Genomic DNA, 11,902 nt, shown 5'->3' with positions numbered 1-11,902 from the left:
GCTAATGGCCATAGGTGAGGGGCCTTTGGTCATGGGGCCCATTGACCAAAGGCCCGGTCACTCGCCCAGCCCCTGTTGACTCACCACCTGCGGGGACAGGGATCAGGATCGGGTGTATTGTGTGCCAGGCAGCAAGCAGGGGTGTGGCCCCGGGCGTTTGACAGACCTTTCAAGTCTTAAGATCTATCTCTACACCAAAGGTTACGTTGTTCAGTAAAATTCAACAGTCCATGCAGTTAAGTGGCATAACTAATTTATTATTGAATAAAAATTGGACATGAACACGTGCAGACTTAAAACCAGTGTAACAAATTAACAACCTAAAGTTTTTTAACTCAAGTCTGCATCCCCTGCGGTAAAAAAAAAAAAAAAAAAAGTACAGAAAAACATGTCTATAACCAGCTTTCAAAACTGTACAAACACAGCTTTAGCAACATACATCTGTCCAAAATTAATAGGAAACAAAAAACACTCGCCCACCAGTCCCTTAATGTGCAAACATTGATCTTTCCTGAAGTATCGCTTTTATTTTACATTTCTCCATTCATCAATCCTTCCACTGAGCAGTCCGCTTTTATAAATCAAAGCGTTCACATTTTGTCAGCAGATATTGATCCATCTTTACACTGTAAATAAGTTCCACTTTCCCAAAGTCCATAATTTTACATGTAAAACCGAGAGTATAAGGGGAGCCTAGAGGGATGGTAGCGGTGTGTGGAGTGGAGGTATGATGGGAAAATGAGCAAAAGAAAAACCTAAGGTGGAGAGTACGACAGGTCTGGGACTGATGTCACACTGCATTGGTGCCTTCCCTCGATCACTGATCAGGACTGACCTGGGTGAAAGAAAGGCTAGTAAACCTACTAACAGTCCACTAAATGCTGGTAGATACTGCTGCAGCCTGGGTTCCTCAGACGCACACATTAACTCTGTAATAACACAACAACAAACACCTCTGCCAAATATCAGTTACAGGTGTGCTCCTGTGTAAATGAGAGTTAAAGCTATGAATATTCTATCACCAAGACACCTGTGCATGCAAAAGCTATGTGTAGGACTCAGGCAATTTCAGCGTTGCCGTAAATGCCTCCAATGTCAAGGCTCAATTACAATATTTCATAGGGACAAAAAACATAAAACTAAATGTTCCGATATTTGGCTTTGATCAACAAAATGTAAAGGTTGATAAGAATCAACATTCCTGTAAATCATATAGCTAAAATTGTCATTTTCAGGATGCATATGAGAAACCCAGAAACCCAACTGTGTTGGTATGAGGCTGGTAATATACCCAAAATTAAACCAAAGAAGGCAAGTTCTCTAAACCACAGCATAAGTGCAGCTTTTGGTTTTGACAGCTGCGAAATTTCCTGAATATGTTGACATTTTTGCAAGTTTGTGGTTAAAACCCCTGAGACATGTCAGCAGTGTCATCTGACAAGTTTCAGGCAGAAGATTTTTGGTTTACTTCCATAAGTTGTAGCGCAACTTTTTAACCATTTGAAATACTTGCAAGATGTGTCGAACACGACTTAATTCAATTTACATTAATTACTGACTCAAATGTATTCAACAGCATTCAGAGAACATACCAAATCTGATATAGTTTTGTGCATACTCAAAATACTTCAGTGACAGTCAGTCCTAGAGCCAGCCTGTTGGTGTGCGCCCAGTCTCAGCGGCGGTGGCGACTATGTCCTGAGTGCCCGCTACTGCTGTGGTGTTTGCTCTTGTGGCTACGCTCCCTCTCTCTGTCCCTGTCATATGACCGAGACCTCTCCCTCTCTCTCCTGTCTCCTCGGTGACCGCCGCCTCGCTCATGTTTGTGTTTCTTTGAAGACAGGTCAAAGGTGCTGCGGTCTCGGTCTCTCTCCCGTTCCCTCTCTCTGTCCCGGTCCCTGTCTACTTTGACCGGAGTGCGGGACCGTGACCGAGAACGTGAGCGCTTCCTCTTGTGACCGGATCCACTTCCGCTGTTGCTGTGGCGTCCACTGGGTTTGGAGTCGCTGTTGCCATGATGGCTGCTCTTAGACTTGAGGTGGGGGAGGAGGGGTGAGGGCTGATGTCGCCGAGGTGATGGACTGCGACTGTGAGAGCGAGAACGTGAGCGAGAACTGTAGGTCCCTGAGCGACTGCGTCTGCTGTTGTAACTGTTGAGATGAAAGAGAAAAGGAGGATTAGGAATATATTAAGCTAGTTCCACTAAGCACAGGGGATTTTAATTTATTTGTAACACAGAGGGTTACCACACATTTTACTAGAACAAATTTCAAAACTTTTCCATGACTTTTAAAGGGCCCATAATGACAATTTCTTTTTCTTCCCTCACATGATTGGCTTTGGTTTTTTGAACATATCAGATTCAAACTCTATTCAAACATAATTTCAGTAGGCTGGCATACATTAAGGGAGAGACGGAACGCAAAAAAAGGAAGTTAAGTTTGTGAGGGTAAACAAAACCTCACATTAACACTTATTTGAGCTACGTTGCTACAGGAAATAAATTTGCCACCATGTGACATTGTGTGAAAAGTCTTCCGTGGAAGATTACTGTATCAATTTCAACACAATTCCATGACTTTTCCAAAAAAATCTGCTGATTTTTTTTTTTTACTAATTCCATGACTTCTTTATGTCTGGAAATTGTGATTATGACATTTAATTACTTTTCCAGGTTTTTCGTGACCATTGGAACACTAAATATATTCACGTTGGAATTTAAATGATCATACAAGTTCAGACTTAAACCGGTAAACTAAAAATGTCTGCACATAATCAGCTTACTGTCTACGAGGGGAGCGTGATCTAGACCGGGAACGTGTTCTCGAACGAGATCGACTTCCGCTCCTGCTGTTTCTCCCGATCTTCACCTCTTTTCTTAAACTGAAAGAAGAAAAAAAGAGACAAGCACACAGACACAAAAACTGTTAGATAAGTGGCAGTCAGAAGAAGCTCTTACTTTGAAACAAAAGATAAAAACCTTAATTGACGAAAGGACACGTGGACGAAAAATTAAGTGTGAATCACTGCTGAAACATCCTCACAGTGCAACACTATCTGAATTTGTTTCTTACCCATTGTGTGGACTCTTGTTGACCTGAGTCCGGCCGTCTGGCTCCTTCTTAACTGGTTTGAGGGTCTGTGGGTTCGGGGACTTCTCCTCCACCTTAACTACATTTGGGGTGGAGGGCTTGGAAGCAGGAGAGAAGCCACCCATCGTGGACAGTGCAGGGGTACCATCAGGGTTCAGGCCTTTAGCCTTCCGCTTGGCCTCTGCCAAAAACATCTTTCTCCGCTCCACCTCCTTCTCCAGCTGGTCATAGTTGGGCTGGGGAAGAAATCAAACTGTCAGTTTACACAGATAACATAGTACTAGTTACTGTGAGCCGGCTGCTTCCAGTAGGTTTATTGTGACAAATAGTTTATGGCATTTATAAAACAAGATAATACTTTAAGCGCAAATTTGACGATATAAACAGGTAAGATCTAGTTTCTTTCTTTAGCTGCATTCGGCATATTGATTCGCTCTGTCTCCCTCTATCTCCATTTATGACATGACCACTACTGTGCCTGTATTGGAGTTACAAACACTAACAAAAATAAGTAAGCATCACAAAGCTAACATAACCCAATGTTTATCAATGGTTGGAGTGAAGCTGTTCAGCTGATGTGAGATTATTAGGAACATTTAATAGCACTTGGATTGTGGTTTTTTTTTTTTTAGAGAAGCTGCTGCTAAATCTGGCATTTCAGGCCACTACAATTAGAAAAACAGCCAGCAAAATCCTGGAGGGACAAAGAAAAGGAGTCTACACAGGTGTCATTTACAGCTCAGCAGACTGATATGATGACACTGAGTTAATGTCTAAAATTACTGAAAATAAGATGACTCGAGGCGATACTAATACTGTGCTCTCTTTTAGAAAAAAGCCTACCTTCTTCCTGGTGTAGAGTCTTAGGGTGGTGATGCAGACCTCTTTAACATCCTCCTCACTGGCTCCAAACAGCAGGTACCAATTAGGTCTGGATGGCAGGGGTATCTGAGAAAAACATGCACCAAATGTTAGTGCAGCTCGAGGGAATACACTGTCTCTCTACAGAGGATCTGATGTGACAACATTTAGTGTGAAAACAAGACCAACAAAATGTGCACGGTGAAAATGTGACTCAGGTCAACATTTCCTCTTACCTGCAGGGCTCGGGCAGCAAGGAATATGCAGGCACAGGCGATAGTCTCAGCTTGGAATCTCACAAACACATTTGTCCTAAGGGTATCATTCATGTAGTTCCTATGAAGGCAAAAAAGAGGACATAGAAACAAAAACATAGCAACTTCTCTACACAAAGCCACCTCTCACCCATTTCCACTTCTGCATGTGAATGATCTGCAACATTTGTCTATTGAGCCAACTTCTTGTCAGGGCTTTATATTTCTATTTTTTGATAGAGATTTTCTATTCCTATATAAATCTGAGCCAATTCTTCAGTTAAAAAATCTTCACCACCCAAAAAGTTTTGGTAGGCAACTTTGAGGCAAGCCAAGACACTAACTGCTAACAGATGCTAGAGAATCTGTTGCCATTTTAGGATTTGACCATTAGAGGCCCTGGCAGCATTGAATTAATCATCAGCCCTAATAGCTATTAACACAGCAGTTACATATTTTAAGTTATACAGTGCTGAAAAGCGGTTCGCATTTTTATCTGTTGATTTAACTTTGTCCATTTCTCTCTGGGGCATCCATGGGAGTGCTGTATGTCACAGGTAAAGCATGAAGACACAAATGGGAAAAAGATCTATCGAAGACCTGCCAAGACCATTTGACCACACTATGACCGTAAGAGTAACTAGATAAAGACTAATGATGATTGACACGATGACACATGCCTTGTAGAGGGAAGGGGGGGGGGGGACATGCAGACATAAGGATGCAACACATTCATCGAGAATGCAGTTGCCTCTTTCAGACTTGTATCTGAGGGAACAGGAAGGCACAGCATGTATGGTGGCATGCACGACAGCTAGGTATCAGAAGTCAGTGTCATGTTGATGTGATCAAACGATGCAACAGTAGTCTAATGTTCAGACATGTTTTGTGTCCGAGACATAAGGATTCCAACCTTTCGCAATCACTGGAAGGTTAAAATTTATAAATGCTTTTCAGCCATGATTTGAAAGGGACCCCATAAGAATACAAACTGTATTCATCAGCAACCCGATTCCACTGCGACTATCTTAAGACATTCGGTGGCAATCCCTGCCTCACTACTTGGGCTGAGTGACATCTCTGTGCTACAAAGCAGACTATGTGTCAATGGGTTGTCAAGGACAATGGATAAACTGGATTAGCCGTGGGGAGAGCATTAGGAAAGACAAAATGGCCAGGATGTGAATCAGGCAAGTACAGGGTGAAGTAAGCATCTATGTCCTTAACAAACATAGAAGACCTACAGACAAAAAGACACATAACACGATGAAAAAAACCCCGGTTGACTAAAACGACACTGATCCCCTTTAGATTATTATCAAAAGTGACTTCAGCCTGTTAAAGAAAACTATCACAAAGCTAAAGCGTCGTCTTCCATTCATTTGAATGATATGTACTGCTCCACTGGAGGTCTGTCGCAAGTACTTGTTGAAAACCTGCCACACAGGGATTACTTCCAGTCTAACCTGCCTCCATCAAATAACCTGACCTGCACTTTGGCAGGTGAGTGTGAAACTGCTATGCCAATGCCACTACATATAACACATGGCCGTTGGATTCTGACTGCTGCGTGGGTGAGACAGGTCCTTGGAGGCAAAACCGGATCAGCCTGTAAAACAGACACATGTCTGGACACCACGTCAGTTGGGGACAGGACACAGTATACTACTGTAAATTAAAAAAATTAAAAAATAGGCAGGTAAACTGGTCAAAAAAAGGTTATTCTGATGTGGCTAAGTTTACTTCAATGCTAGATGCAAGTAAACTAGAAAAAAAGTCAGAATATAAATGAATACGTAGCTACTTATAGCTAAAATGGGCATTACAGTTGAAACCTTTGTAGCAAGACCAACAAATACAAATCCTTTTGGACACCCAAGAGAAAACAAGACGATGTTGGCTGTTGGGAAAGGCCCGCCCGCCCCCTTCAGTGAATCTCGGCATTGGGATTGGCTGTCTGGAGAGGGGCAGCCAGCCAATGGGGGGAGCTTCCTGAGGTCATGTGGTTGGAGGAGGCAGAGTTCAGAGGTTCTTTATGTGACTTACCAGCATGGACTACCCTTTAATCAAAGAGTAGAGAGAAAGGACAAAGTTAAACCAAGTTCCCTGGGCACCAAATCAAACAGACTTTACAGCAAAGCCAATTAAGGGCAGACAAGAGAGTGAGACACGTAACAGGTTTGCAATAAAACATTGCTCCATCAGAAAAAAAAAAGAGGTGGAAGGGTTATAATGGAGTGAGGGAACGTCACAGTCAGACCTGGGCAAAATGGTTGTTGAATGCTTTTCAAATATGAGCTAAAAACATGAGGGGCACTTATGTATCACTTATCTGACAGGTGTTGTTCCCACATATGGCTGTGTCCCAAGATCCTGGCAGATAAATCAAGTGCTCTTCAAGTGATTGAACCATTTGAAACTCGTTCAATTTCATTTTTAGCCCAGGTCTGGTGGCACTTCTTGCAGACATGACACAGGTTGCTGCTGTGGGGGTGGTCAATGGAGAACTGGGAAGGAACTTACCAGGCCGTCTGGACCAGTGTCTGGTTCTTCTCACATTCGAGGACTTGGAGGTACATGACGATAATCTGAAATTATGAATTGATTTTTTAAAACACAGTAACATCCCCAGGTGCTAAAGTCTGTTCTGAGAAGTGAGAGTAGTCAGCTAAAGCTGTTTCATGTGTGATTGCATCTGCACAGATGAACAAACTTAAAGCTGCAACAGCTGAACTACGCTGCAATACACAATTTAAATAGTTATGATTGTGCCTTAAACTCACCTTGTGAGGATGCTTGACATGCACACAGAAGCCCAGCTCCTTCAGGACCCGCCGTTCTGCTTTGATGACTTGGTTTTTGGTATTTATGTAGTTCTGATCAAGTATCAATGAACTTGGAGTCCTGGTTTGTAAAGGAATCAAAATAAAATAATGTTTTCCCTTCAAAATTAAAGTAAAAGATGAAAGTGCCCTTTTGATATCTTGCACTCTTTTCTTTTTTCCCCCGTTTCAACCAACTCAAAGCAACAGGTTAAACTGTTTGCATGCCTGACAGTTTGCAGGGGTTTGTGGACTCCTGTGGTTCCAGTGAAAGCATATGGGATTTGTAGACAGCCCTCGACCTCATTCACCCTGTTTCATCGCTTTAACAGAGATATCAACTCAGACCGTTGAACATATCACTACCTCAACACGCAGAAACATTTAAATCACCAAACTTGAACTGTCAACTCAAACTAAACCCAAAACCACTGGTCAGAGTCAAATTACTCAACTATTCTGATTTACCCTATATATCAGTATAATTAAAGGTTAAAAAAACAAATCAACTGACCACTTGGTTTTTGTTAATGGTGCACCATACTTTAAGAAGATACAGTACAAAATCACAGTTTTCTTTGTCCAACGACTACATATCACCTTCACAGCAAAACTAATACTGTAAAAACCGATGAAAAACCCCTGTTGTTTTAACACAGCAGTATATTTCATTTACTAACAACAAAAAACACAGAGCTCCAAATAGCAATTATTTAGCAGTCACTAAAATGCTTCACCTTTCAAAAATAAACTCAAAAAAACAAAATTATTAGATGCACTTTGAGCTATAATTATGTTCACGGGCTGTGTGGTAGCCACACTATTATCATCTATCAGCCTCCAACTTTATATACCAGTTATATCACAGTAACAAAAATAAACAGACCCTGAGAAAATAAAACCGACATCTTTTAAAAACTTCCAACACTTTGAGTTTTTAATGTCTCAAATTCGAAAATAAATAAATGTGCATACTGTCATGCTACAAACCACATGCATGGTAAAAACTTTTAGTGGAATATCTGCAACTAAGTAAGTCCAAATCCACATTTACACAACAAACTAGCTAAAAGTGCATCACATTTACTTTAATGCCAATACTAATTAACTATACTCAACTATTGAAAGCTGCAGTGCATGCACTGACCCTAAACAAAAACTAAACTGGACGGAAAGTATCTAATTATTGTCCTGATTTCAACGGACAAGGTGATATATTTATTAAAGCCATAGATAACAGCTGGTGAATGGGTTTTTTTCTCTTGAAGCACAAACAAAATGCATGGTGAGGTGCAGTCAGTAAAGAAGACTACATTACCCAATGGTCCACAGTTTTATGGACAGATACCCAAAGCTTAAGATTGAACCACAGGAGTCCTCAAGGCGCCCCGGGGCCAAGGACCTTCGGCCAACCTGTCATCCCCGATCCCAGTGCCCCGCGGTGACTCAGACCACGGGCGTCTCCCACAGGAGGGGGTGGGGTGGCCCTGGGGGTGGAGAGACCCCCTTGCATCATGGTTGTCATGCCGACTGCTTCATCTTACGTACCATTCCACATCACCCAGGCTTTGGTAAATGTAGCTGGTCGCTGTTAGTTGGTTGCAAGGGAAAAAAGAAGCCAAGTTAATACCAAAGTCGACAGTACTGACATGAACAGATTTTTTATGAAGACGAAGGCACACGCTAATAAAGCAGAGGTGCCTTGTCTTACAAGCTTATAATGCAAACCAATTTTAAAGTGAGTTTTTGTGGAGATCTCAATTTCAGTGTAATGTCAAACTCAGATGTAATATGTAGACAATTACACTTCTGAAACTATCAGTGAGGCGGAAACTGAAAAGTTTTAAAATGGTTTAGAGTACATGGATAAACAGAAGGGCACTTTCACAGCAAACACAGATCAACAATATACAACATCACATTTAGTAAAATCAAAAACCAATGCAATATGTTCCATGTTTAAAAATACATATTTATTGTTCGTCATGGAGAACACTGAATTCAATGGCGATACTTACTTTTTGCCTCTGATCTGTCTCAGATGATGAAAAACATTGATGACATCTCGTATTCGTCTCGGTGCTTCCTCAATCTTGGAGGCCAAGTTGATACAAGCCATAGCAACAATCTGAAAAGAAGATAATTGAAGCAAAAAGTGGGAAGAAAGAGTTGAATCACCTATAACATGCATCCAGAGATAGATTTCCCCAACGTGAGCAGTAAATGTGACATAACATGCAACGAAGAGACAAAGAATATATCAATGATCAAGAAATGTCCTCATATTAGGCCTGTTTATACTATAGTGACTACCATTTCAATATCCCTGGGAAAATTAAGTTATTGTGAAAGACTCTGAACATCTGTGAACGGCACTGCTTTGTGGCAAAGCAGAACTTACACGAGTTTAGCAATATTATGGCAGTAAATCACAATTTACATGTCACAATAGTGTAATGAATGTATCCATAATGGCAGCTTCTAGAGACCAGAACTAGTTTGCTTTTCTCACTCATCCTATCAAACCTATGATCACAGTAACAGCATTATTATTCATTCTAATGAATTTGAGAATACATTATGTTGTAAGACTTGACACAAAGTAGTCATTTTATAAATATTTAACAAGGTCTTTGACAGCAGGAAAGCAATAACATCATCTGAATCTAATACAGTGTTGTTTCTGTAGTATGAGCATTTGATTGGTTTCCAGTGTGTCTAAAGGGATCTAGCATTAACATTTAATGCAATTTAAGCCCATATCAAGATCATTTTTGATCAAATTTAAGATATTTTTCTTCTACAAGCATTGCTGGTAAGTATAAAGGCTAAAGGCTTTGTTCAGAGGCAGGTTTTACGTGAGAATATGGTCAAAATACAAGGGATGGTCTATAGTGAAAAATAACATTGATTTCACCATGAAGTTCTGAGACTGTTCACAGATGAAATATTGACTTTCACAGAGAACAATTTACCTTATTGTGACATAAATATATATGATTCATGAATAAAATCGGATTTTAAGTCTTGTGGCAATTGAGATCTCACTAAATTAAATTTAAAACAATTTCATGACTTCCAACGCCGAGTATTTATAAAACTGAACTAATATATTTCCGGATAATATAAAGACGTGCAGACAGCGTGGTTTGGTTTTAATTTCACTGTGCCCCCTCATTGTTTCACAGTGGTACAACATATCGACAATATGGCTGCCACGAACGTAACCATAACGTTATGCTATGCTAACATCATATAACCAGCGGCCAGACAATGAGACACGAGACTGAACGGACTTACCTCAAAACTGTGCTTTACGAAGGACTTCGAGTAGAAAAAACGATGAAAGAGGACCTGTCCCGTTGCCATTGCCACCTGTCGAGAAAAAACACAAAGCGTGACGTTTCCTGTTTGTCTTGTATAAGCTGGCCTAACCTTGCACAATGGACCGCCGCCATTTTGACTAACACCACGCCAACGTTTAACAGCTAACGTTAGCTAACGGCTAACGACCAGGCCGTGGCATGGGGACCGGAACAAAAACGACCAACCTTTTGTTAATTGTAGCTAAAACACGCACAGATATGTAAAATATAAACTAATCACGCAATCCAGTGCTTACCTGGGGTAACCGGAGAAGAATACCGGCCGACTGAATCAGTTCACATCCCAGGATGCGAAGGTCGGTCTCTGTGTTCAGGTCGAGGCCGTCGAGCATCGACGGCGTCGGGGAGAGCCTTTCCTCCGGTATGAGCGAGTTGTCGATCGTAAGGAACACTTCCGAGTAAACTTTGTCACCAATGAGGATGCCATCGTTGTTTGTGGATGCGTTGGATGATACAGAGAGAGGACCTGCGGCCATCTTCACCCGAAAAACAGCGATTAACAGTACTCAGCGACAGCTCAGCCACGACGGGACGACGGCGGAGCAGGCAGGCTGTATGACAAAGTGCGTGACGTCACCACCCTACTGAGACGTTTGTGCACATCCGCGGTGGTAAAATAGTTCCTCAAATGAAAATCAAATAATCCCTGACTATCAAATCACTAAATATCAACAACGGTAGATAAAGTACCCGAAAACCACAAAACTACATATGTCTTATCAGATTATGACTTTGATAGAAGTTAAAGTCTCCTGTAAAAATATGACTTCAGTAAAAGTCTTAAAGTATCTAATACTTACTGTACTTAAACATCAGAAGAAATTTAATGATATATAAATGTATTGCACGTAATAGTAAATGCTGGGTCATGAAAAGCAAATTGACATTTTTTTTATAATATAAAATTCATTTCTTTGTAACATTGACTACATCAACTAAAAAAACGAGCATGTATTACACTTGAGGGAAAATGTAGTCTTCACAACTTAAAGGATTTAAGATTCCTCCCTTCCTATCCACCCTGTACTCATATATGTTATGCATTTTTAATGGACAATAATCACAAACTAACCCTAAAAAAGTTATTGGCAGAACTATTTTAGTGTAATAATAAAATATAAGAGACCCCCTGGTCCTGCAGACATAGAGAAATAGCCTACCAGCAGTAGGCCTAGCTATCATATGACTAATGTCTCAATTGATTTAGTCAACTCAGGGTAGTTATTACGCAGAAGCTCAATTTTACAAGTTGATGAACAAAATTCACATTTATTTGGCTCCTATAACGCCACGTCACTTGACAGAAATACTATGAGTCTAATTATATTTTCATTACTGTTGTTATGACTGTTATGTTTCCGACATCACCCGAAGGCAACAGGAGGAAGCGACTCACCACTGACGGTTTCTGTGACGTAATTTACAGGAAAGTCCGGACTTCTCACGTTTGGAACATATCCCTCCGCCAATTAAAAAAAAGAAAGAAG

At 40.8% G+C, this 11,902-nt stretch overlaps 1 protein-coding gene across 1 annotated transcript; it reads right to left on the bottom strand.

The window, feature by feature from the left end:
- Positions 1 to 236: 236 nt before the first annotated feature.
- ccnl1a (cyclin L1a) lies at positions 237 to 10,987 on the bottom strand. Its single transcript, XM_042486193.2, has 10 exons — positions 10,652 to 10,987; positions 10,330 to 10,404; positions 9,048 to 9,157; positions 6,991 to 7,111; positions 6,731 to 6,795; positions 4,190 to 4,289; positions 3,936 to 4,040; positions 3,075 to 3,328; positions 2,785 to 2,883; positions 237 to 2,150 (listed from the first exon to the last, which is right to left on the bottom strand). Exons 1-10 carry the CDS (start codon positions 10,889 to 10,891, stop codon positions 1,676 to 1,678), a joined length of 1,644 nt encoding a protein of 547 aa, XP_042342127.2. The 5' UTR covers positions 10,892 to 10,987; the 3' UTR covers positions 237 to 1,675.
- Positions 10,988 to 11,902: the final 915 nt, after the last annotated feature.

The sequence above is a fragment of the Plectropomus leopardus genome, chromosome 6, assembly GCF_026936395.1.
Source record: "Plectropomus leopardus strain MGB_pleo_1.0 chromosome 6, ASM2693639v1, whole genome shotgun sequence".
Taxonomy (NCBI): Eukaryota; Metazoa; Chordata; class Actinopteri; order Perciformes; family Serranidae; genus Plectropomus; species Plectropomus leopardus.
The sequence above is the reverse complement of the archived record's forward strand: the minus strand, read 5'-3'. Positions and strand labels throughout refer to the sequence as shown.